The 26,300-nt window shown below is 58.9% G+C and overlaps 1 protein-coding gene across 2 annotated transcripts; it reads left to right on the forward strand.

Annotated features, from left to right (window-relative positions):
- The first annotated feature begins 340 nt into the window (after positions 1-340).
- FAM53A (family with sequence similarity 53 member A) lies at positions 341-24,877 on the forward strand. 2 transcript variants are annotated; one of them, XM_087828656.1, is made up of 5 exons: positions 341-2,610; positions 4,375-4,432; positions 5,544-6,190; positions 9,802-10,006; positions 24,725-24,877. In XM_087828656.1, the coding sequence occupies exons 1-5, from the start codon at positions 2,533-2,535 to the stop codon at positions 24,838-24,840; spliced, it is 1,104 nt and encodes a 367-aa protein (XP_087684782.1). In that variant the 5' UTR covers positions 341-2,532; the 3' UTR covers positions 24,841-24,877. The 2 variants fall into 2 exon arrangements, with proteins under 2 accessions (XP_087684782.1, XP_016051318.2); XM_016195832.2 differs by lacking the exon at positions 24,725-24,877 and having other exon boundaries at positions 9,802-10,600.
- Positions 24,878-26,300: the final 1,423 nt, after the last annotated feature.

Raw genomic sequence — 26,300 nt, forward strand, 5'->3', positions numbered from 1 at the left:
GGCGGTCAGCACAGGTGGTTTTTGTCTCCGGTGCTGAAGTCTTATTTAGAAAGACTTCAGGAGCCTTGCACACAGTTTAGCAGCTGTGCCAGCTTCGTGGCACTGACCCTGGGCTTTGCCTTAGACTCTTCTAGGCATCACTGAACATGGCACCTCAGTGTGTCCTGTTAAAGAACGGACCGAGCCCCGGAGACCAGCGGCACCCTGGTTCTTGCCAGTCAAAGTAGTCAGGTGATTTTGGTGGTCTGTGGTGGGTTCACCTTTTCTCCCCAGCTTCCGTGTGACGCAGGGGTGGTAATGATGACCAGCCTCAGCAGCGAGGGGCCTGTGGCTCCATCTACCTTGTTAAGTGTCACTGCTTTGGTTACTATGGCAGCATAACAACTTATCTTCAAAATTGGTGGCTTCAGACCATGTTAATCATTTATTACTGCTCATGGTTTAGGGGTCCAGAATTTCGGAGCCGCTCGGCCGGCAGTCCTTGCTCTGGAGTCTCATGCAGGCTGATCAGAGGGGCTGGGATGGATTTTCGCCTCTGGGGCGCCCCCTCTTCATGCCTGGCACCTAGGCGGGAAGACTTGGACAGCAGTGGCTACGGCCTCTCGGGCTCTGGTAGCCCCACATGGTCTTCCAGCCGGGGGCTTCGGGTGTGTCCCAGAGGAGATGACTGTGGCAGTTAGCCACACCTCTTCGTGGGGGAGTGCCAGAGAATCTGCAGTCTTGCGCTAAGCTCACCACACTCACGATCGCCAGTGAATAACTGATGTCCATCTTGATAAGTTATTGTCCAAGTGCTGTTCGAGAGAAAACTAGGCAGAAACAAAGCGCCCCCAAAACAGGCCACCCTGCCGCCGATGGAGTCCTGCTTGCTTCCCTCCTGGTTACCTTATTACTTTATTTTTTTAATCTTCACCTGAGAGGATATGTGTTTTTAAATTGATTTTTAGAGAGAGAGAGAAACAGCCATCAGTTGCCTCCCCTTTGCACCCCAACTGGGGATTGAACCTGCAACCTAGGTATGTGCTCTGACTAGGAATTGAATTAGTGACCAACCGAGCCACTTCGACAGGGCCAGATTACTTTGTTTATGTCAGGGCCTGTTGCTGTCCTGAGCTGCTATGCCTGGGCTCAGCTCTCTGGCCGTGGAGGGGGGACGCTCTGTGACTTACGCATGGCATTGTGGATTGACTCGTGTTCCCCTGAAAGATATGCTCAGGTCCTCACTGTAGGACCTGAGAATTTGTCTATATTTGGGCTGAGGAGGCGTCCGGGAAGGGGGAGCTGCAAGGCCGGGTGGCGGTGGGAACCCAGCTCTGGAGATGCTGGAGATTCTGTCTCTGCCGTGTCTTACTTTCCGAGGTGCTTTCTTTTTTCTCTGCATGCTTCTCATGAGGACGCCCAACCTTCTGTCCTGGACATTCACCTCCTCCTACGGGCGGGTTGGCAGCCGCCCTGGTGCAGGTTCCGTCTTCTTCCGTCAGGTTTGCTCCAGGGCCCTGGCGTCTCCCTTTCTTTTCCCTTGGCTGGGGCACTTGTCAGCTGCTCGAACACACGGAGCCACCAGGAAGCATTGCTGACTGTCCGTGGGGGGTGGGTGACTGTATGCAGGCTCGGTGTCCACAGGAGATGGGTCTCAGCACAATTCCTTTGCCTCTGACTGGGGCTTGGTCTGAGTGTCCACTCCCGGGGCCAGAGGGCTCAGTGCCCATCCTACCGTCTCCTGCGTCACCCCCAGCTGCGCCTGGGCAGACTGTGCGCCCTCCAGCTTCAGTTGGGGAGTGGGGCTTGTGCCCAACTGGATGGAGTGGGAGAGTGGCGTTTAACTCCTTTGGGCCACGGTCAGTGGCAAGCGGGCATTTGGGCAGCAGTCGTCAATGGCAAGGCAGACATCCAGTCAGTGGTCAGCAGTGAGGTGGGCATTCAGGCAGTGGTCAGTGGTGGGTATCCGGGTGGTGGTCAGCGGTGAGGTGGACATCCAGCAGTTTACAGGCAGGCTGTTTTTGGGTTTCTCCACTGCTGCCTAAGACTCGGCTTTCTAGCGCCTTCTACCTTCCATATGTTGTTGCTGTGTCTCATCTCCTGTGCGCTTGCTTGTCTTTTTGGAGCAGTGGGTGGCCTTCCTTGCTGCTTCCATCAGTTGGGGGCTTGGGAGGGGTTGGTTCTCGGTGTGTGCACCCCCCATCCTTCAGCCAGAACACTGCCTTACTAACTTGCCAGGAGAGAACTGTGCAGTCGTGCTAAAGTGGGCGGGCCTTTGTCGGCCGAGATACCAGAAGTATTTTGAAGAGCGGTGCTCAGCATAGAACAGAGGCGGTGACCAGATGGTTTTGCATGTGGTCACGGATGGCGATTCTCTTTAGTATAGGCAGACTGGAAGCTGTGAGAGCCGTTGGAAATGGATCACTTACCTGTGAGACAGAAATGCAGCTGTGAGGGTTAGTGCAGACCCAGCAGCGCCCAGTCTGCTGAGCCCGATGTTCCGGAACTCTGGTGCCCGTCGGTGCGGACGGAGGACCTGGTGGGCCCCCGACCATGGTCACGCTCATCACTGAGAAGCTGCAGAACCAGAGCCTGGATGACCTTGCCCACAAGAGCTACGATGCGCGCCCGGTAAGCCAGAGGCTGGGGCGCTGCTGAGCGTGCGGGCCAAGGTCTATGGGGCAGTGGGGGGCCATGTCCTGGGGCACATCCCCACCCCAGAGCCTGTCAGCATCGTGGTGCTGGGTTTTCAGCATCATTAAAAAAACCCAACTTTATTTTTAATCCTCACTCGAGGATATTTTTTCCATTGCTTTTCAGAGAGAGTGGAAGGGAGAGAAACATCGATGTGAGAGAGACATCAATGGGTTGCCTCTCTAAGCGCCTCGACTGGGGCCGGGGATCGAGCCTGCAACCCAGGTACATGCCGTTGGCCAGACTCTAACCTGGGACCCTTCAGTCCTCAGGCTGATGCTCTAACCACTGAGGCAAACCGGCCAGGGCAACTCCAACTTTTTTTTTAAACTCTCATCAGAGGATATGTTTTTTTTAATTGATTTTTTTCTTTTTTTTTTTTTTAAGAGGGAGAAGGAGAGAGAGGAACATCGATGTGAGAGAGAAGCATTGATTGGTTGCCTCCCTTATGTGCCCCAACTGGGAATTGAACCCGAAACCTTTTGGTGTACAGAACAGCACTCTAACCAACTGAGCCACCCGGTTACGGCACAAAACCCCAATTTTTAGTGAAAGTCTAACCCACACATCCAAGGTGCCAACCCTGAGTGCGCACCCGGTGACCACCCTGATGGTGAGCATGCAGCCGCCCCTCCCGCCTCAGTCTTGACCTGTCGCCATCGTTCACTTCCCCGGGTTTGAACTTTGAGTGCATGGAGCCATTTTCTAGGGTTGTGTCAGTGTGGACTTCGGGACACCACCCTGCCCTGGTTAGGTTGTAGTCCAGGGAAGGTGGCTGTGTGCCTGGCCCCTGTGGGGTACGGGAGTCCTGAACTGGCTCACTAAGATGGGGTGCTCAGAGCTGCCCTGTCTCTGCAGCCAGGCCCCTGGGCTGTGTGTGGCCTGTTGCTCGTTAACATAATGAGAGGGCAGCTATGGATTCTAGGCCCTCCTGCCAGGCATGTGGCCCACTGTCCCAGCAGATGGTTGGGAGGGTCTGAGGCTCTGCTGCAGGTCTCCTTTCTGTGGAGAGGGACAGCCGGGCGGGGTGGGGGGGTGGGTGTGAGCGGGTGCCCGGCTGAGGTGTCTCAGTGCAGGACGAGTTGGGCCTGTATCTACACCTCCCCGCCAAGGACACCCTGGGGGGCCTGGCTTGGGGGCGGGGCCTGTGTGGCGATGTGGCAGTGGGAGGGGGCTGCTGAAGAGGAACTGGGGCACCCAGCTCAGGAACAGGAGGGGACATGTTTGTGACTCCTTGTTCCCTTCGCTCCGCTGAAGGTTGTGGGGTTTTTAAGAACCTTGATTAAGAATAAGGGGGGCTGGGTGAAAAGGGGAAGGGGTTAAGAAGAACAGGAGCAATTACAGAATGGTTGTGGGGTGTAAAGGACAGCACAGGGGTGCAGTTGATAATAGTGTAATAACTACGTGGGGCGCCAGGGGGTACTGGAAATATTGGGGGGGGGCCTTTGGAAAGTATGTGATTGTCTAAATACTATGCTGTGCACCTGAAACTAATACAGAATAATATTGAATGTAAAGTGTAATTGAAAAGTAAAATTTAAAAAGGGGGAAAATTATAAAGTAATCTAGGAGTCCATGCTTTTCTCTTTAGTTACCAAAAGTCAGTGTGGGGAAACTGTAGAAAGCAGAGTAAAGGCAGGACTACCTCTCGAGTTGGTGCTGTCTCTAAAGTCTCCTGTGACCCTCTCTTGTCACTTTCAGCATCCTGCCGAGACACTGAACAACAAAAGTGGCCACTTGTTCCCTTTTGAGACCAATGGTAAGTGTGTAAAGGTCCGGAGGTCTTCAGGGCTTCCGAAGCCTCTGTCGCCAGGGCTGTGAACCCGGCTGCTTCTGGGTGGGCAGCTGAGACGGAAGGGCCTGAAGCGAACTGCCCGTCTTACCTTGTGAGGTGGACGGTCAGCAGGAGCTGGTGTCTCCCTCCTGGCAGATGTGGGTGGGGGCTACCCCCTTGGGTCCTGTGGCCACTAGAGGAAGGACAGGACAGGACAGGACAGGACAGTGGTGCCTGCCCTGCAGCTCTGGTGTGGTTGGTTGGTGCATGCTGGGCCAGCAGTGTGCGTGCGTGTGTGTGTGTGTGTGTGTGTGTGTGTGTGTGTGGTGGGGGAGGGAGGGATGGCCATGCCCCAGAGTGTGTGGCTCTGCCGGACCCTCTGTCCTCCAGGGCAGTACCCCACACATGTGCCCTGTGGTGGGAATGGGGGCAGGTGGCTTAGCTACCCCAGGTGTGAGTGTGTGAGATGTGAGCATGTGTGCATGTGGGGAGTGTGTGCACGTGAGTTTGAACGAGTGGACAAGTGTGCGCAAGAGTACATGTGAGTGTGAGGCTGAGTGTGAATGAGGAGCCTGTTGGCCGTGTGCTCCTGGTAAGCCTTGGTTGGGGTCAGCGGTCACAGTGGAGTGTTAGTTGTGTGACTTTTAGGTGGGACAGACCTGGGCTGAGTCCCATTCCCCTCTGGTCACTGCAGCTGTAGGGCTGCTACTGTGCTAGGCGGTATTGCAAACTAAGATGAATATGATGGGATGGAAGTAGGAGCTGTGGCCAGCACCTGGCTCTGGTCATCCTGTTCTCACCTGGAGTCCCTCCTGTGTGTGGGGACCGTCGTTGCTCACAGCCCACTTGGGCTCTGGCAAGGCCCATGGCACCTGCTCTGTGCCCTGGGAGGAGAGAGGGTGGTGCCAGGGCCAATCTGCCAGGGAAGGCAGGTGGGGCTGACACAGTATACACCTGCTGTGGGGCTCCACTGCCCGGCATGCAGGCCCCTCAGTGCCCATGAGGCCCCAGCTTCATGTCAGTTGGCAGCGTGGCCTCCCCCTGAGGCTGGCAGGTGCCTCCTGCTCACTTGTCTCTCTCCTTCCTCTTTCCTCAGGAGACAGGCGCCCCTGGAAGGCCTTGAGTGGAGGATGGCCCATCAGAAGCCAGGTGGCCTCAGGCCCTGCTCTCCCCTTCCCGCTGGGACCCTGTGGTGTGAGTGCGGGCCTGGGTGCGGTCAGTGCAGTGGACCTCAGGGAGAGCTCGGGGCCACCCTTGGCCCCACCCAGCAAACGACACTGCCGCTCCCTGTCGGAGCCCAATGAGCTCGCCCGATGCCGGTCCCCATGGCGCCCTGGAGGATCCAAGGTCTGGACTGCTGTCTCCAAGAGGCGGTGCCACAGTGGTGGGAGCGCCAGCCTGCCAGGGAGCGCCTTTCCCACGGCTGGTCCCAGCTCGCCACTGGCTCCCCGGCCGGCCTCTGCCAGCAGCGGCTTTGTGGACAGCGGGGGTGGCCCAGGCCTACCCTGGTGTCCTTCTGGGCCCTGCGTGCTGTCCTCTCGGCGCCGCCTGTCCCTATCACAGGAGCACCTGGTGGACACAGATACCCCATCGTCCACACCCGAGCTGGGCTGGCGGCTGGGCCTGCTCCGGAGCCGCTCTCAGCCCTGCGTGCTTGTTGGGAGGAAGAGCCGGCTGAAACGCCCCCGGGAGGAGGACAGTCGGTGGCCACGCCCATCCTTGGACTTTCTGAAGATGACACGGGTGAGGCTTCCTCCTGTGTCCAGGGGCCACGCTGCTGGCGTCCCCCCTTCACTGTGGAATCTGGGAGAGGTTGGCTTGCATGCAGCTGCGATGGTGTGGAGCTGTGTCCTCTGTGCTCCTGGGGGAGGTGGCTGAATTGGGGATGCGCTGTGTCTGTGGCGGGTCAGAGCCGGAGGTCCCAGCAGCAGCTCTGTGGCCATACTGCCTGCCCACCTCTCTTCCAGAAACGGGTGAGAGAGTTGGAGTTGAGGAGCTGTCCCAGGGTCCGAGGCCGCACAGCTGGCTCCACTGTGATCCCAGGCTTCCCCACGTGCACCCTGCTGGCACCTCTTTGGGGGAGTGTGTGTTGGAGTGTTGTGTTGTGGACCAGCTAGAAGATTCTGTGTTCTGGGCCCGCATGCCTGCCCTCCCGCCTTGCTCTGCGCACGGCCGAGGCTCAAGGCAGTGCCAGGCAGGACAGACCGGAGCCTGGCCTGCATGTCCCAGAGGGTCTGTCAATCTCGGCCATTGGGGCTGGAGTGGAACAGGACAGGACAGTCTCCTTGTGACAGTCTCCTTGTCTCAGGACCTTGCATGGGAGAGCACGACGGGGACAGAGGGCAGTGGGGTGGTGCCAGGGTCTCCCTCAGAACACAGGTAGAACCAGGTCTTCCAGGGCAGTGTGGCCGCTCCTGGTGTTTCTGCCATTGTGCGTTCCCTGGACAGTGGGTTTTCTGAAGATTCTTCCCAGGGGCTGGGCTCCCACAGCCAGCGGGGAGCCTATGCAGGGAGAAGGGACATGCTGGCATTTCCTGGTTCCCGCTGGCTGAGGGCAGCTGTCAGGAAACTGGGAGAGCTGGCCGCGAGCTCTAGGCGTGTACCCGCCTCCAGTGCTGCGCGCCTGCGGGGTCAGTGCTGTTGGGACGTGACAGGTGTCTGCAGGGGGGCAGCCAAAGGCATTGCACTGGGGAGATGCGCGACCCCTGGTGAAGGCCTGGGTGTGACCTGGCATGTTGGGGCAGCCATGTTGGGGCTGATGTCGGGGCTCCGCCTGGAAGCAGGGGTGCTCCTGGCAGAGCATGAAGTGTGCACACATGGAGATGCCTCGACAAGGACAAGCAGGCCTCAGGGTGGGGAGGAGGCCTGAGGGGCAGGCTACCGTCATCCCGGGCACGTGTGTGTTGTTTGTCTGGGTTGTATGTGTATGTATGTGTTTGCATGTGTTGTCTGTCTGGGGTGTGTATATCTGTCTGGGGTGTGTGTGTTTGTTATCTATTGGGGGTGTGCATCCATCTGCTGTGTGAGTGGGTGGAAGTGTCAGGATCCTGGCCCTGCCTGTCCCGTTGGTTCTCTACTCCTTGCCCTCCTTTGAGGAACACCTGCCCTGGAGTGAGTGATGGTGCCCTGTGGTCTATAAACCATGGTCACATCTGACTTTGAGGCCACTGTGCACAGAGGAGATAGTGAGGCCAGGACTTGGGCAGCTGGGCTGGAGGAAGATGCAGACCTGGAAGCGATTCTGGGGTCCAGACTGTAAATTAACCAGCAATGAGGGACAGGAAGGCATGCGAACAGGACTGAGACAAAACCAGGTCATCAAAGTCTGCATGTCTTTTAAAAATGCGTTCCTTCTGTTACTGGCACGTTGCTGTGGCCCATCACTGGGCTCTGTGGGAGCTGGGGCCTCAGGGCCTGGCCATTGCCAGCTGTCTGAATGTGTACCCCGGGGACATGGCACCCCCTTTGGGACATGCTGCTCGTTGTGGGAAGGTGGCAGTGTGTGTGGACAGGTTTGTGACTGGAGGCTGAGCGCCCCTTTATTGTGGTTTTCACTCTTACTGAGGCTTTTTAGAGCGCCATTTGCACAGCATGATGGGGGAACAGCCGTGACAGGGCTGACGGTTCTGTGACCTGGATGGTGCGTCTGTCCAGCCTCAGTGAGGAGCCACCCTCGGTGCCGTGGGCAGGTGACTGGAGTGTCAGTGTGGCTTTCCTTGTGCAGGGGCAGCCATGTCCACGTGCTTCCCCCCAGTGACCTGGCCCCTGCCCCCGACATCTGGGGGCTGTTTTGTGCCTTGACTTGAAGCTGGGGAGTGCATGGCCAGGGCAGTGGCCGGAACCAGTGCAGGAATGGGCGCCACTGAGGGGCTGTGTGCTCTGCCTGAGCCCTGTCCTTAAGCCAGCCATGTAGATCCACCTGGATTTGGATAAAGAAGTTATCTCCTGAATCCTCAATTTGTGACAAAGCTGTGTGACCACCAGGATCTTCAAAGCTGCAGCCTTTAGAAAGTCACTTCCCTAACAGGGACTCCTTACAGTAAAAGGCCAGAGACTGGGTGCGGCCTTGGAAGTTCTTTCAGAGAGGAGCTCGCATCCAAGGGGGACCTGGGGTGGTGCTCAGGACTGCAGTGCCCTGGGCTGTTTCCAGGGAGCTTTCTAGCCGCAGAGATTGAGGTTCTGTTATGACATATTTTGTGCCTGGAGTGGTTGGGGTTTGGGGGGACTTCTGGGTGTATAGTCAGTTAGCTTGTCTGTGGCTGGTGTGCTGATACTAAACTAGAGCCCGGGTGTTGGGGCGCTGTGTCCCCGTGGTCAGCGTGAACACGTGCATCGCCACACCTGGTGACGTGGCTGGGGCAGCGTGGGTGTGGTCCAGGGGAGGAGTCCCGAGGTGACACCTGAACGGTGGAGCCAGGTGAGACCAGCAGAGGTGTGGGCATGTGGGGGCCAGCATACCGTGGCCAGCTCATGGTGGATGGCATGCTGATTGAGCACCAGGAGTTTGGGGTGAGGGCTGGGGGTGGTGTCGGGGAAATGGGGTCCTGGTTGTGTCAAGGGAGCTGCTCCTGCTGCACGGCCTGGGATCAGGGCCCCCAAAGGTGGGATAGGGAGGTCTGCTGAGTCTCAGCCCCCATGGGACAGCCAGGGAGGGTGACACTCAAGAGCTGGGGCTCTGCCTGTGGCTGAGGGAGAGCTCTGGTCTGGAGAACGATTGTCTGGGGATCAGGGTTGAGCTCAGGGAGCCCCCTCGTTAACCTCCAGGGGGATTGGCTGTGGGAGTGGAGGGGCTGCAGCAGCTCATCTGGAGAGTTGGTCCCCAGCCAGAGAGGCAGCCCCTGTGTGTAGTGTGTGTCTCAAGTATTTTAAGATGAAAAGAACTTAAGCATGTTCACATTTGAAGAGAAGGAACCGTTGGGGGAGTAGGGCTGAGGAGGGGAGGGGGAAGCTGGGGGAGGCAGGGCCCCCGACACAGGCGGGGGGTGGAGACTGGTCAGGCTCCTGAGCAGGAGGGGCCTTGGACACAGCTGCCCTCGCGTCCCAGGCGTCTCTGCTGCCTCTGTGGTCAGGCTCCCAGTCCTGGTGCGTTGCTCCGGGTGGGGCCAGGACAAGGTCTCCCCTAGGCCCCCTCCCAGCAGAGCTGAGGTGGACGCAGGCCTTCTCAGCCACCTGGTAAAGGCCAGGGACGCGGACCTTCTGGGCTCGAGACGTCTTCCACGAGGGCAGGTGTGTGTCTGAGGTCCAGGGGACCAAGGACTTTTCATATGGCTTGGGGAGCTCTCTCCGGGTCAGCAGGATACCCCTGCAATGGGCCTTCCCAGAAATGTCCTAAGCATGTGTCTTTTCTGTTGCAGACATTAAAAAACTCAAAAAGCCTTGGCTCCCTCGATTGTGAAGGTGAGGATGGCGATGACACCAGAGTGAAGACGGCCGTGTCCTCCCCCCGTGACCAACACAGCCTCACGGGCCTCGTCACCCCAGCCTCCAGCCCCCTGAGCTCATGCCCCAGGCCCCATCCCACCAGCCCCAGCCTGTGGGCCTCTCAGGAGCCGGTGGCCGGTGAGGACGGGAGCGGTGGGGACCCGAGTGACTGGGACAGCGCTGGGGAGGAGGGCCTCTTCCCACTGGACCAGGGCGAGCTGGACCTGGAGCAGATCGAGAACAACTGATGGGTCAGAGGGGAGGTCTAGGGGTGGGACTGTCGCCGCCTGTCTGTTCTCGGGATAGAGACAAAGCAGGTTCCGTGGTATTTTGAACGTTAAGTGTAATTTTGACTCAGTCTTTTCTGAAGGAGTATTTTGCATTTTTATGGCTTTTACAGTTCTGGAGAGAGGGTCTCTATTTTGAAATGCATTTTCAGAGGGCATTTTGTTCCCTGGAGTCTGCGTACAGACCCCAGGGCACTGGTTCCTCCGTAAACACCCATGGTGAAAGGCGCTGTGCGTCGTTCAGCTACGAAACCTGGGGCACCGGAGGCCCAGGCTTTGTCATTGTGTGTGCTGAGTCTACAGCCCACCACCATGTCCCCACCCGCTGTTTGGAGCGAGGGGGGTGAGGGCTGTGCTCTGTGGCCTGGAGGTTCTGGCTGGGCCATGAGGACGTAGTCTTGGTAGCACCTGGTCTCTGACTTCAATAAAAGACATTTGCTCTGCACGCGAGCCTCTGCGGGTTGGTTTTCACTTTCAGGGGTATAGGGGCGGGGGCGGCCTCAGCCCCTGTTCCTGGTGTGGGGGGCTGTCCCGTTTATTCCTGACTTAATAAAATCGGGTTTCTACTAAAGACCTTGACCTAGGAACTCTGGGTAAGAGGAAGGAGTTTGTCACAGTGAAAGGAAAGGTTCATGATCTTTGGTCACTTCTCATGGCAGCCATGTTCTAACTGGTTAGGACTGTTGATCAGAGATGGGTGAAGGTGGGAAGTGGCTTTCAGATGCCTTCCTGAGGCCAAGCCCCTGCCCCCTTGGGGCTCCTTGGGCCCCTGCACCGCTGACCTGTCCACTGGAGGCCATGCCTGTGCAACAGGGTAAACCTCAGCAGCACCTGGTCTGGCAGGTTTACTTGCAGCACTGAAGTGGCCACGTGGTTTCTCCTCTGATTGATGGTCAGTGTTTCCCTCCTTCCTGAGCCGGGTGTTTGTAGAGCTGTGCGGTGCAGAGCCTTGCGACTCCCGGGAGCCCCGGGCAGTGGGAGGTCAGGGCCTCCTGGGTGCAGAGGGAGCCTTGTGCCTTTGTCCTGGATGCTCTCAGCCACTGGGGAGTTTAAGAAATCACTGCTGCCTGGGCCCACCCAGGAGTTGCCTGGACAGCGAGCTTCACTGAAAGGGGCAGAGGAGCTGCCTTTTGTCCTCAGCAGGCCCGTTGTCGTGACCTTGTGATGTTGTCACGTCTTGAGCGTCTGATTTCTGGTCTTGGGTGGGACAGGAGCCAACAGGGCACCTGAAATACAAAGGAGCCTTTGGCAGCTTCTGAAAAGGGACCTTTGGGGCCATGCTAACACCTGAACATGTCACCTGCTCCCCCAGAGGCACCACCTGACTACACGAGGCGGAGGGGCCTGCAGGCAGGTGGGGGGGTTCGTCCTGGGACCTGCCCTGGAGCACTACTGCCAGACTTTGCACTGAGAAGTCATGTTTCGGATTAATTTTGGGGAGATGGGCTCCATGCAGGTACCTGTGTAGTTGGTGGTCACCACCTGGCCACTCACACTGGGCTCTGGGGGTGGGGGGACCCTTCTGCTGTGGGGTCTGCAGGGCACGGCCCACTAATGGCCTGCAGGACAGCAAATTCACACCTCGATCATCTGGTTGGAGATTTTTGATAATCCTTTTAATAGTTAATGGGTCAGGTCGACCGAGAAAAACACAAGAGGTACGGAAGATTCGCTTGCCTGTCGGCGGGTTCGGCGGCTGGCCGTCTGCGGGAGTCGCAGTGATTCCAGGTGCACGCAGAGGCGTCTGAACGAAGAGGTCAGTGAGCCTGTGGACATTGCATCAGTCACTGGATCACATGTTCCCAGCACAACCCAGTAACAAAAGGGCAGCAAAGCCTCAAGTGTTCAGGAGGTTAGAAATGCTCGCTGTGCAGCTCGGGCCAAAGGAGAAGCAACACATGCAGAAGAACTCAGACGTGAATGACCGTGGAAAGGGCGCGTGTTAAAACTCGGCCTGTCTGAAGCTCTCGATGGAAGGAATTTATAACCCCAGCCGGTTGTGTTAGGAAACAAAAGTAAAAAGACAGACAAGCCAAGCATCCAACTTAGGAGATCAGACAGCAGGTGGTGGGCCTTTTCCTGAGAGGGCAGGTAGAATACTCAGGATTTTGAGGGCCACGGGGGGTCTCTCAGAGTTCTCATCTCAACCCCCGGACACCTGGACACCACTCAGCCGCTCTCGCGGTGCCCACTCGGCCACTTGCTGAGCCCCGAATGAGGGGAAGAAAGACAAGCCAAAGAAAAAAGGTGGGACAGGAGAAGGCAACGAGCGAAAATGGTGCTGAGGACAGACCCAGAGTCTGTCCCTCGACTGGCGGCACCACGGACGGGGGTCTTGACAGAGAGATTAAGCAAATAGCCCCGGATTGAGGAGGCAACACCTGAGGTGCAGCAGAGGTCACGGAGGTAACCGAGAGCATCGGACAACCTGGAGGAAACGGCCACGTTCCCGGGAAAACACCCCCACAGCTCACTCAAGAAGTGAGACCCCGGGGATGGTGTTCTAACCATGAACTGCGATGAAACGGGGGCATAACACCCTGCAAACGGCGTCACAGGCAAGTGCCCCAAAGTATCAACCAGACGGACAGGGAGGCTGTGATGGCCGTCCGCTGACCACTGTGGCCGAGGTGTGGAGAAGTCCCGCCCCAGCTGGCCTCTGCTCTCCTTTCCCTGCAGGTGCAGGGGGGACTGGGGAGGGGGGCAGGGACGGACTTCAGCAGGGCCTGGCCGGGCAGTGGCCCCAAAACGTGAGCCCTTCCCACCTGTGTGCCCTGCCTCTCCACCTGCCCCACACCGGGATCCCTTTTGCTCGAAGAAGGGTCATGGGCAAGTGAGGTCCAGGTCCTCCAGCCTCCACCCCAGCCCTAGGCCCTCAGACAGCTGGGAGAAGGCTCTGTCCCCTCGCAGGGCCACCAGCCTGTAGGCACTGACCCCTCACTCCCTCTCCCTGACCCCTGACCTGGGCCCCGCTCCTGAGCAGGTATAACCCCCCATTGCTGGCCTCTGCCCTGGTGTCCTGTAGGATGGCCGAGTCCCACACCTGACCCCTGTCTGCTTCTCTATCCTGCAGTGTGGGCGTAGCTTGTAGAAGGCTCCTTTCTCGTGAATCCTCACCTGAGGATGATTTTCCCATTGCTTTTCAGAGAGCGGGAGGGAAGGAGGGAGGGAGGGAGACATGGATCGGTTGCCTCCCGCACGTGCCCCAGCCAGGATCAAACTTGCACGTGCCCTTGACTGGGAATCGGACCCAAGACCCCTCTGTGCACGGGCCGGTGCTCTCACCACTGAGCCACAGCCGCCAGGGCTGGAAAGTCTCTGTCCGTTAATTTTGGTAATTTATGTTGCTTTAGGGAATCGCCATTTCCTTGGGCATATGCAGCGTGTTGCCCGACCCCGGTCCACGTCTGGTCCTTGCGGCGCCCTCCCCGCCGCCTGGCCGCGGGGTTCGCCTGTTTCATTTCCCTCTTCCGAGGAAGCAGCTCTGCGGTTTGCTGACGGGCACTCCCGCTTTTCCGTTTCCAGTTCATTAATTCGCCTTTGTCTCCACCCCTCCTGCCTCCTGGGTTTACTTTCCTGCTGTTTTCCCTCCTTATGTCGAATGTTTAGTTCATTTATTTTCAGTCTCTCTGGCTGGGTAATAAAAACACTTAAGGCTGTGAATTCTCCGCGAACTCCTGCTGCTGGGACCCTGGACGTGAGCCTCTCCTTCCTGTGGCTGTAACGTCGCCTGTCAGGGCCCCTCTGCTTCTCCCCGACCAAGGAGTCACTTGGGGGCAAACGCCCGGCTTCCCTTTAGAGCCTTGTTAGTCTTAGGTTCCTTGTGCTGATTCAGATGATGATGCCTGTGTTTTACCACTTGTAACCTAGCGACGTATGTGTGCATGTGCGTGCACATATGCATGGTGCATGCCTGTGCGCACACCTGCCCACACATGTACCAATGTACACACGCATGCATTTACATGAATGTGCATGTGTACATGTGCCCACATGTAGGCACACTTGTGCGTGTGTGCCCACCCACTGTGCACACCTGTACTGTGTGTGCAGGTGTGTGTGCACATGCGTGGCTGTGCCCACATGTACACACAGCGTGTAGAATGTGCTGGTGAGCGCCATCCAGGCAGGCTCGTCTGCTGAGGGTTCAGGCCCTCGTCTTCCCTCCAGCCTTGCCCTGCTCCTGGGTCTCTGGGTGAGGTCTGGAGTGTGGAGGGTGGAGTGACAGGCCCCTCCTCGGCGTGGGGCTGGGTCCCCAGTGCTGCTCACGATGGGCACCCCGGCATTGTGCCCCGTGTTTGGGTCTGGCTGGCCAGGACTGCTGGTTAACAGGTGCAAAGGTGTCTGAGCCCACGGGGGTGGCCTGGGAGGGGCTTGCTGGGGACCCAGGTGTTGGAAGGAGCTGAGGGTGGGGTGAGGTGGGTCCTGGGGCCCCATGTCCTCCCTCCAACCTGGATGAATGGGAGCAGGACCAGGCGGACCGGGAGCTGTGCAAACAGCACTTTCAGTGTTACTCCTTGTGAGCTAATTATGAGGAGTCACGAATGGACACTGGGCTTGGTTACACAGATCCATCGACTGCGGTGATCGTGTGACATCTCTCCTTAAACCTGTACTCATTTCCCAGGGTGGCTGTAGCAAGCACCACCGATGGGCTTGAACTACCGGCATCGATCTCTGCCGCCCCGGGGCAGGGCGTCCAGGGTGGAGGGGTGGGCAGGTGGCCCCTCCCGAGGCCTGTCGACGGCCGTCTCCTTGTGTCCCCACAGGGTCGCCCTGCGAGTCTGTGTCTTAATCTCTTCCTCTTACAAGGACCCCAGTCTGGATCAGGGCCACCCCAGTGACCTCATTTTACCTTAACGACCTTGTTAAAAACCTGTCTTCATTTGTTTGATTGTGGTCAAATACGCATAACATAAAACTTAACCACCCTAACCGTTTCCAAGTGCCCAGGTCAGTGGCCTCAGGCACATTCACACTGTTGAACAGCCGTCACCACCATCGTCTCCAGAACTTTCCGTGTTTCCAAACAGACACCCTGCCCCCCTTAAACATGCCCGCCCATTCCCCCCTGTCGCCCCGGCACCACTGCTCTCTGTCTCTGAGCCTGACCCCTGGGTCCCTCGTGTGCGTGGGGTCAGTGTTTGCCCTGTGTGTCTGCTTAGTGTCCTCGAGGCGCGTCCACGCTGCCGCAGGTGCCAGGCTGCCCTTCTTCCTGGGGCTGAGTGATAGTCTGTGACGTGAGGGACCACGCTTTGTCACCATTCACCTGCCAGTGGGCACTTGGGCTGCTTCCGCCTTTTGTCTGTGTGCACGATGCTGGACGTGGGTGAGCAGACAGCCCTTCAGACCCGCTTTCAGTTCTCAGAAGAGGGGCCGCTGGGTCTTCGAGTAATTCTGTTTCAACTTTTCGAGGAAACTCCATCCTGTTTTCCACGGCAGCTGCACCGTCTCACCTTCCCCCCGGCAGTGCACGGGGCCCGGCCCCCCCACGTCCCGGCCAGCACCTGTCATTTTGTTTTTCTCCGAGAGTCCTCCCGGTCTGTCTCGTTCTGGCACCTAACCTAGCTGCGCTGCCGTGAGAAGCTTGTTGACGCGTCACGGCCCGGCGTGCGGCCCGCTTGGTGGGCACTCCGGCCGTGCGCGGGATGCGACGCGCCCGTGGGCGCGGTTCACCGCACAGCCTCTGCCGCCTTCCTGGGCCGCTCGTCCACCTGGGGGCCGAGTGCCGGCTCCGCGCTGGACTCCGGCGGCGGTGCGTCTGCTCCTCGTAGCTCGTGGGCGCGCAGCTTAGAGTTATTACATAAATCTGCACAATCGAACCTTTCACGGTGACAGATGGACCCTGCTTGTCTCTGGGATCGTTTTTGCTTAAATTCTGTTTTGTCTCATGTCGACGTGGACACGGCCTCTTTTTTTTTGTTACCACCCTGGACTTTCGTGGCCCTTCCTTCTTCCTGGGAGGCCTGAGTTTCCCTTGCTGCCGTTTGAATTCAGCCTGAAAAGCTGTATCTTTATTTTAATCAGGGCTGAGGCTCAGCCCTCAGGTATATGGAAACACCCACATTCTGCCTTAATTTTGGAAGGAAAGTTTTGCCAGATCCAGAATTCTAGGTTGTCTTTATAGAGACGGCTCTGTCGTCTCTGGCTTGCGGAGTTTCTGCTGGGAAATCAGTAATATTGCTGCTTTCTGTGTTGATAAAGTGTCAGTTTTTGTTTGTTTGTTGTTGTTTTTCCAGGAAGCTTTGAAGTTTTCGTCCCTTTTTTCGGGATTTCAGCAAGCTGGGGTGGCGTCCCAGGAATGGCTTTCCCTCTGTTGATGCCGCATGGTGGTGGTCGCTCAGGTGTCTATGCACCCAGGGGGTGTTTGGACGTTTCCCAGGCCCTCTCCGCCCCACCCTTGGGCCCTGATTCCACACACGTGAGGCCACCTGGTGGTTCCTGCTGGTGGCCGGCCTGGCTCTGGGCCCCGCCGCCTGTCCTGCGTGTAAACCCTGCGCTGCCGTGGGGGCTGCTCCGGGCTCTGGAATTTGGTTCTCCGAGGTCCCTGCAGGCTCTGCTCTCCCCGTCCTGAAGCAGAGCAGGGATTTCATGGGACCCCAGAGCCGCGTGGACGGCACCAGGCACGTACATAGCCTGTGTCGCTTTATGGGAATCTCTATGGCCCGTGAGCGAGGTCTTGGTGAGCAGACCCCACTGGGCTTTGACCCGGAGCTTTCCATGTGTTTTCACATGTTGTACCGTGTTCTGTCTCCAGGCCTGTCCCTTTCTCGCCTTCTCACTGTGATCTGTAAGTTCTGTTTCTAATCCGTAGGTGGCACCCTAGAAACAGCGAGCTCCCTGTCTCCAGGTCTCTGCCCTCCTTCGGGACAGACCCCGGCCTCGGCCACTCACTCCCCCATTTCCCTCCTGGTTTTCCTGGGTGTCTGGCAGCCTTGTTTTCTCAACCCCACAAGATACGTGCGGTCAGTGGCCCTGGGGTGTTCCCACGTAGGTCGCACTCTGATGGCTCTGCCTTATATCTACGTGGCAGACGCGTCCTCTGGGCCACCCTCGGCTTGTCGTTGTTGTTAACCCTCCCCTGAGGATATTTTTTCCATTGATTTTTAGAGAGAGTGGGAGGGAGGAAAAGAGAGAGAAAGAGAAACTATCTATTGGTCGCCTCCCGCATGCGCCCCAACTGGGACCGGGGATCGAACCTGCAACCCAGGTACGTTCTCTTGATGGGGAATCAAACCTGACACTAACCGCTGAGCGCACTGGCCAGGGCGGCCGTTGGCTTCTGGCACGCGGGCCTCCGCGCAGGAGGCTCTCAGGTGAGCGGGCTGCAGGGGCTGGGCGTGGGCAAGCCTGGCGTCGTGGGACCGGAGCCACGTCCCTGTTACTGTGATGACTGTTTTTAATTGATGTAGAGAGAGGAAGGGAGAGGGGAAGGGAGAGAAACAGAGAGCAGCGTTCGTCGGCTTTTAAGCGGTCTAGCAATTACCTGGACACCTCCCCTCTGGTGTTAGGGTGTGAGAGCTGTGGATCGGGCACCGCTCTAGTTGGTGACTACGCGTCCAGGCCACCTGATCTTTTCTGAATGCTTTTTCAGGTGAACGTCACGTAATAAAATCAACCACTCACGAGGGGCATTTCGCATTCACAGGGCTGTGTGGCCCCCACCTCCGCCTGGTTCCGCACTCGGCCCGCCGCCCTGGAAGCCCCACCTGGACCATGGGCCGTCCTCTTAGCCCCGCAGCCGCCACTCTGCCCTGTTCCCGGGGATTCCCGGGTTTTGGGGCAGCGTCGCCTGCTCTGCCCCTGGTGGCCACTGGGTGGCAGCAAAGATCGCCCCTGGGGCGACTGAGGCATCAACCTGCCCAGGTGGGCCAGGCCTGGGGGGTGCGGGGCCTGGGGGGGAGTTGGGGCTGGGAAGGCGGCCCTGGAGCCTGGGGAGTGGCCCCAGCTGTGGTGGTGATGGGGTTCACTTGTCGGTGGCCCCCCCCCCAAGTGCTCTCAGGTGGCCCCTTCCAATCCCCAGCCAGGCCTGGGTCTGGGGAGGGAATCCAGGCGCTGTCCTCAGAAGAGCACTGGGCATTTTGGGGGGACATACACAGGGAAGGCACACCCCCAGCCTGGGAGGCCCAGCCATCCAGGGGCCTTGTCATGAGCCCAGGGTGGGGGGAGCAGGGTGGGGCCAGTGCAACTGCACCTGGGGGCTGGGGCAGGGCGCCCTTAAAGTTGGTAGCTTCAAGATTGAGCCTCTTCCCTCAGACTGGGGACTGGGGAAACCTAGATTCCCTTACCCTGGGTGGAGTGGCAGTGGCTGGTGGGTCTGTATAGGCTGGTGCTCTCCGCCCATGCCATCCCTCCTGCCAGGGTGGCCATGGGCACGACCATACAGCTGTGGGTGTGGCCCCAGGGTGTAGATGTGGCCCCAAGTGACTGTGGATGTGGCCCCAGGGGTGAGGATATGACCCCCAAGGGTGTGGTTGTGATGCCAGGGGTGGGTATGGCCCGAGGGCCCTGGAACCCTCCACCTCTGCTGCTGGCAGCTGCAGTTTACAGATGGGATCCTGAGCCCAGAGAGGTTTGGGGACTTGCCTGAAGCCACACAGCTCACAGCAGAGCTGGAATCTCCCAGAGACCATCCAGTGAGTGGGGAGCCGGACAGGCCACCCAACTGGACGGTCACCGAGGCCTTTGTAGCTGGCCGGGAGCTGCTGGGGCTGGAAGGCTGGGCCTCACACCCCTCCCTAGGCGGGGGCGATGGCCCTGGGATTCCTGGAGAAAGGGTGCCCCACTGCCCAGGATGGGGCTGCGCCCAGTCGGGCATCTTACCACCCGCAGGAGCCGGAGCCGTCAGTGCTGCCCCCTCGACTTTTCTCCTCCCCAATTAATTAATTTAAATTGACCATTAAGTCAGCCGGGTTTTGATTGATATTTTCATTAGCGGCCCTGTCCGACGCCCCAGGAATGTATGGTAATGTCCAATCCGCGGGCGGGCCGCGCTCCTCCTCGCCGCGCTGAGTTATGGCTGGCACCGCGGCGCGTCTCCCGGGGTAATTTGAATTCAGATGAGCTGCCGCAGTGTTCCAGAGCCTGGCGGCCGGCCCTGACGGATGGCACTCGGGTTATCACAAGGTCACCGGCACAGCCGCGCCCGCCACAGGAGGGGCTGGTGCTGGGGAAGGTGGGCAATCCGGGGGACTCCTGAAAACGCTCGGCCGGTGGCTCACAGGACAGGGCAGTCTCCAGTAAAGCCTGGGCGAGCCCCTGGCCTGTATCACCTGAGGCCCTGGCTGAGCCTCCCAGCCGCTGTCCCTGGAGGGGAATCAAACCTCCTCCATAGTGGGGGAGGGGCCGGCTTGTCCGTGGGGTGGCGCTGCCCAGCCCGGAGCAGGTGCCTCGCGTCCAGGAGAGCTGCAGTCGGGCCAGAGCCAGTGGTGCCCGAGGCAGGGACCTGCCCATGGCTGCGTGTCTCCATCCTGGGGACGGGCTCTGGGGCCTAATCATCGCCAGCTCTGAGAGTGGGACTTGCCTTTCCCCCTGCACCTCAGCATGGGGACGGGACACAAGGCTGGTGGCCACCATGGGAGGCGGTCCAGCTGTGTGACCAGGACCGGTTACTTCAGTGCTCTGTGCCTCAGTTTCTCCATCTGTCCTGTGGGATAACATGGTGCCTCCTCTTTGCTTTGGGGTGAGGGCTGAGGAGCCCCTGTGGGCAGAGCATGAAGTCCTGTCCAGGCTCTGATGTGGGGTCTCTCCCTTCCAGCTTGTGGTGACCTCAGGCCTGGTCAGTAGTGCAGGGAACCCCTGGCGTACTTGGAAATGGGGTGTCTGCTAATGGAGACCCGGAGGGCTGGCAGCTGAGCCAGGCTGGGGTGAGGGAGAGGGCCATGGATGGGATGTGTGGGCAGCCCGTGGGCTCAGAGGGGAGGGGAGCAGGGCTGTGGGGGCAAGGGGGCTGGGGCACCTTGGGGCGCCACCCCTCAGAGGGCCCAGCTGGGAACCTGAGGGGCAACAAGGAGTCCCCCACTGAAGGGGCCACTCAGGCCAGACCCGTCTCTGTCACAGGTGCCCAGGTCACAGCTTTGACCATCACATGGTGACCTGAGGCTGGGCTGTGTCCTGGGCTGGACATAAGGGCACCAGACCCCAGGGTGGCTGCACATTGGCCCTGGACGCAGTGTTGGGACTGTGTAACCGAGGAGTTGGCCCCCATCCGTGTGTCCTGCAGACCTGGGCTGGAGTCTCCAAGCTGGAGAGGGAAGGGCCATGGCAGCCAGGGAGAGGTGCTGGGGTCTGCCCAGGTCCGGCCGGGCTGGTGCTGGCCCCACGTCCTGGGCAGGGACCCTGTGGGGCTTATTCCGCCCCTGACCTCACATTCTGCTGGGTGGGGGGACAGACTTGTCCCACAGGGCCCCACTCGCTTGTCCAGGCCAAGCTGGACGTCCACCCACTCCCAGTCTTCCTTGCCGCTGGGTGTGATCATGAGACTCAGTTCTGGCCAATGAGATGTGAGCACAAGTGTTGGGCAGAACACTGGCTAGTAGTTCCCTCGCCGGGGAAAAGCTCCCTCTGTCCTTCGCATTTCTCTCTCCTGCTTCCTGAACAGAGGTGTGATGGCCAGGGCAATGGCAGCCATTTGAACCATGAGGCGACCTTGAGGCAAGAAGCCATGTGCAAGGAGGTGGAGCAGAAAGACAGAGGTGCCCGGGTCTCTGATGGCCCAGCCCTGGTGGCCACCTCCAGCTCTCATCTGAGAGACGCCCTCCTGCTGGCAGTGGTTTCCTGTGCTGGTGTCTTCAGTGGTGCATGTGGCCAGCAGTTTCCCCCGAGTCAGGAACCAGGGAGAATCCACCCGACGCAGAAACAGCCTCTGCGGAGGCCCCTTGCTGCACATCCTCTGGTGATCACAGGGCCGGACTTGGGCGGGCGGCAGGCAGGACATTCCCTGCCCCGCCTGCTCGGGGCTCCTCTCCTCCCTCCTGCTCGCGCCCAGGTCTGGGTGTCTCCTGTTTGGGTGCAGGTATTCATTGTATTAACTCGGGGCCCACTCGGCTGATGCAGACAAACCCCCTCCCTCAGGTCCCGCAGTCCCGGTTGGTCCTTGCTCTGAGCATCGCCCAGGGATGGTCCTGCTGGTCAGGGACCCGAGGAAGGACCCAGTTCCTCCATCGCCAATGGGAGGCTCCCAAGGTCATGCCAGGGCTGCCCCAGAAGAGGACACGTGGATTTTGCATGACTGGCCACAGTCACAATCTCCTGTCCACCCCTGACTGCAAGGGAGGCTGGACGCAGGGTCCCTGTGTCGGGGGGCACTTAGCAGCCAGCCACAGTCACCCGCAGGTCACCGGAGAGCCTTCCCCCATCTACTCTGCCATGGGAGCCAAGCAGCGTCCCCTGGCCCGTGGGGTCCCCAGCCCAGATGGTGTGTCAGGCCATCTGAAGTGGGCGTTTCGGGGGGCAGAGCCCTACCTACCCACGAGTGTTTGGGGTACAGAGTTGAGGCTCAAAACAGCGGGGTTTTCGTCCTGGGGGCTGGGCCTTGCTGGCCGACCGTCCCCAAGTCTCTGCAGTGGCAGCCACCTCGAGGCCCCACTCAGGCGGGAGGCCATGCCCGAGCTCATCCTGGCCCCAGTGACTGTCACCAAAGATGTTTCCATCTGCCGTCAGTCCCCTCGGCCCACGAGCAGCGTCTGCTGGCTGCTGGGCTCCATGGTAGCCACCCTCTGCCCTGACACCTGAGCCCAGCCCTTCCTGTCCCATTTCTGCCCACATCTGCCTCCCACTTGCCCTGTCCGCCGCCCACCCACCTATAGGACGGCTTGCCAAGGACTTTGCTGTCATGCGGGCTGGACCGTCTCCCTCACGGGCCCTGCTGGGCACCAGCTGACGGGCCTGCTTCAGGTGGGTGTGGGGACACCCGTTCCCTGTTGTGTCCTTGTGGGTGAGACTCTGCCAGCCCGTCCCTGGATGAGCGTCATTCCGTCCATCCTGTGGTCCTGCCGTCTTCGAGCACTGAGAGCAGAGCTGCCAGCCTGGGTTTTATATCCTCAGGGTGAGGGGGGCATCCAACCTTCTCGGAGGAAGGGAGCTAGGAGGTTCCGCCAGCTGACCTGCGGGGAGAGCGTGGCCGGCAGGATGCTGGACGCTGGACAGGACCCTGGACACCACGCGGGAGGGGCTGCAGTTCAGGAAGAAGACAGAGGTGGTGAGCGGGGTACAGCAAACAGGTCGGCTCCCGGGTCTCCCTGTGCCCTGGCGATGGTGACGGGAATCCCGACACGGCCGCTGGGATTCTCAGGGACGGCGAAGGAGACATTTCAGACGAATCACACGGGGGCTCAGAGGTTTGCCCACCTCCCCTGACCTGGCCGTGTGGACAGCAGTAAACGGTGAGCAACTTTGTCTGAAGAGAACCCCAAACGCTCTGTAAAGGGGCCCCTCAAATCACTGTTGGTAAACCCACAAAGGACCCCCAAAGCCAGGAGGATGCTCTCCAGGGGCTTTTTTTTTCTTTCTGGCAGGTTCCTGGTTTGGCTCCTCCCGTGACTCTCTGAGCTAATTTGCCGCCTGTGGGGCGGAGGGAGGCCCAGGCCACCTCCCCGTACTTTTCCCCTGCTGGCCCCTGTGCCATTTTGGGGAAAGGCTTTCGCTCCTCGCTCACGAGCCCTGGCGTCTGGTCAGCCTGAACTGGCCTCGCGGGTGCCTGGGCCTCTCCCTGTCCCGGTCGTCCGTCCACGGCCGGCCGGCCTCCGTCGCGCCTGCTGCCTCCGTTTCTGTGGCAATCGCGGGGCGGCGTCCAGTTTCTTCCTGTCCCAAAATCCAGGCCATTCTAGACGTCCTGCGTTTCCACAGGACTCACTGAGGTTTACAGAAGGCTGTTGGTCATGCGCGCGTGTGTGGTTGTTGTTAATCCTACCCTGAAGATAGTTTTCAATTGACTTTTAGAGAGAGTGGAGGGGGTGGGGAGAGAAGGGCCAGGAGTCGAACCTGCAACCCAGGTACGTGCCGTTGGCCGGGAATCGAACCAGCGGACCCCAGGGTGGAGGATTTGAATAAAATTACTCAGAGACCATTTAACATCCACATGTGTCAAGCTCTGTACTCGGCCGCGGAAGACCCTCTTGCGAGCTCTAAGGAACGTTCATTAAGAAGATGTATCCAACGCCACCCTGCACCGGCTACAAAGTAACAGCTCTGGGCTCGGTGACAGACGGAGCAGGGCCCCGGCCGCTGGCTCCAGGTGTGATCTCTCTCTTCCTTAAGTTACCATCGACCCAGAGAGGAAGCAAAAGCCCCGTCATTACGGGCGATGGAGAAAATGGTGATTTTGAGAATATCACACGTCAAAATTCACGTGCTCTGGTGTTAAATGTGGATGTTAAGTTACACACACAAGAGTAATGACCCGCCTTCGAGCCTCGACTCCTACGGCAGGCTCTGCGGAACCACGGGTGGGGGCGCCGGGCCAGAGGCTCAGGGACAACCTGTGCGTCCCCGTGCTCCGTGCCAGCGGTCACCATGCAGAGCACAGCCCCAAGTGGCGCGCACGGACGCACGCTTGACGCTTACGTGGGTGGCGTGGGCCACACTCCCTTGCTTTCCACGCAACCCTCGTGGTTAAGACCTGCCGTGGCCGCGTCTCCTTCTTCCCTTCCCCTGGTGACAGAGCCCCGGGTGGCCCCTGACTCCACCAGTGGCGCTGGGATCCCATCCCTGGTGGTTCCCTGGGGGCCCCACTTCCCCACACCTCTGGGACCCCCGTTTGGCTGTGTGCAGCCAGCATAGCCAGGCCAACGTTGGCTGTGGCCTGACCGTCTACTGCCCGCTGTTGCGCAGGCCATGGAGCGTCAGGTTTTGCATTTTCCCGGTTCCCGTCGGCGGACCTCTGTGTGGGCGGGAGCCGACGTGCGCTGCCCCCCGGGTTATCCTGCGGGTGCGCCGTTGTTTCTGTCCCTGGATCTCTGCATGTGGCCCAGGGGATGGGTGCCCCTGCTCTTCTCTGTGTGGATTGCCCTAGTTTGGGAGAGATTTTTAAAAAACACAAAGAGAGGCTGAACTTTACCAAATGCACTTCCTGCGTGTTTAAAATAACTATGTGGGTTTTCTGCTTCAGACCCTTGATGGGGCTGAGTCACAGGACAGATTCCCTGAGTGCGTCCTGGAGCCCCTGACCTGCGGGGTTACGAGGTGCCGTTTAGAGAACACTGTGGATCAGTTAGAAGCGTTTCATTAAAATGTGCACCTGTGCTTGTGCCACATACACACCCACACGCGGGGACACATACACCTGTACATTCACACACCTACATACACATACCTATACACACGTGTACACGCACACACATGTACACACATACATATACACATGTATCCACACGCATGTGTGCGTGCACACCTGTGCATATACACATGTACATGTACACACACTTGTGCACACACACCTGCACACACACACCTGGACACACATATTCCTGTACATGTACACACATGTCTGTATCATACACACATGCACGCCTGCACATGTCTCACCATGTTCATGTCTCTTGTGCTGTCTGCATGTGCTTTATTTTGATAGCATCACCCCCACCGTGTGAGTTGCCTTGGATAGAGACGTGGAGAGAGACGGTGTGGAGGGACCCCTGGCGAGAGCTGCAGGGTGAGTGCATGTGCACCTGTGTGTGCATGTGCTAGGGTGTGCATGCTTGCTCACGTGTGCACATGTGCATGCACATGTACACAGCTGCACAAACATATGGACACATATACAAGTCCCTCGAGCGTGCTCAAATCCATGAGCATGTGTGTGCCCATGTACATTTGCATGTGTGCACACGTAGGGTTGTGAGAGTGTGCGTGTGTGCACGTGTGGATGTGTGCCTCTTCGTGAGTGCTGGGTGATGGGTGTATGTGGGGGGCTCTGGCAGTGCCTGGGCTTGACCTCACACGGCCCCTCCTAGCTCCTCGGGAGGGCTCTGTGGCAGGACCCCTGTGGGCTGCGGCTGTAACCTTCACGGGGCAGGGCCGTCAGAGGCCCCCACGTGACCTCGTGTAAATACAGCAATCTGCACCTCAGATAAATACAAGATGCATCAAAAGATTTAAGGCACCTGTTGTGTATTTAAAAGAATTATATCTTGTTTATGGTTCAGTATAAAACGTGCGGCTGATTTATACAGCGGCTGGCCCATTGCGGAGGAAATCTCATTTCAATCATAAATGGCAGGGTTTGATTTAAGAATTCATTCTTTAATGGGTCTGCAATGTTCAAATTTAAACCCATTCAATTCATCAGCCAAATATTCAATATGGGGCACTGGGAACTCATTTAGGCAAACAGAGACTTTAATATAAATTTTCCGGGAGATTTCTCCATCGATCCCACAGTTTAGTGCAGAATGATTTGTGCGATACATTCTCGGGGATCAATGCCTCTGGTCAATGGCCCCTATGAAGCGCCTCCCCCGCCCTTGCAGGTCAAGGAACTTTGGCTCTTGCGGCTGCTCGTGCCCAGCGCGGCCCCGCCTGCACTGAGAGCCAGCGATGACTGGGGACGGCAGGGCCCCCACTGCCCCATGCCGACCTGTTGTCCGCCAGGTGGATGAGACATAGGGACTTGGGAGCCAGGCCTCCACGGTGGCCCCTCTGTGCCATCGACAAGCAGTGGCTGCCCACTGGGCCTCGGTGCCCGTCTGTGTCGGGGACACGAGACTGTGCTTAGCCAGGGATGCTGCCGTCTCCCTGTGAGCCTGGGGCACCTGAGGAGGGGCCCTGTCAGCTGCCCTGGCTGAGGCCAGCAGGTCACCCTGGGAGTGGGTAGAGGGCATTTGGGGCCAGGCTCGAGCTGCCCTTTGTGGCTGGTGGCCAGGCAGAGGACTGGTCCCTGGGACAGACAGGAGAGGTGGGGAGTAGACTGACCACTGACATCAAGGCAGCCAGCTGGGTGTCCTGGACCCTCTGGGCACCCAGGGCACTGGCAGTGGCTGCCCACTGGGCCTCGGTGCCCGTCTTTGTTGGGGACATGAAACTGTGCCCCAGCTGAGCAGGGGCAGGGAGTGGATCCACTGCCTGAGGCAGGAGGAAATGCCCGACCCTGTCGAGGGTTTCCTGTGTGCCCGGCCTGGGCTCTGGGCTCACGGTGGGAGCACAGTGCG

The sequence above is a fragment of the Miniopterus natalensis genome, chromosome 1, assembly GCF_054644295.1.
Source record: "Miniopterus natalensis isolate mMinNat1 chromosome 1, mMinNat1.hap1, whole genome shotgun sequence".
NCBI classification, from domain to species: domain Eukaryota; kingdom Metazoa; phylum Chordata; class Mammalia; order Chiroptera; family Miniopteridae; genus Miniopterus; species Miniopterus natalensis.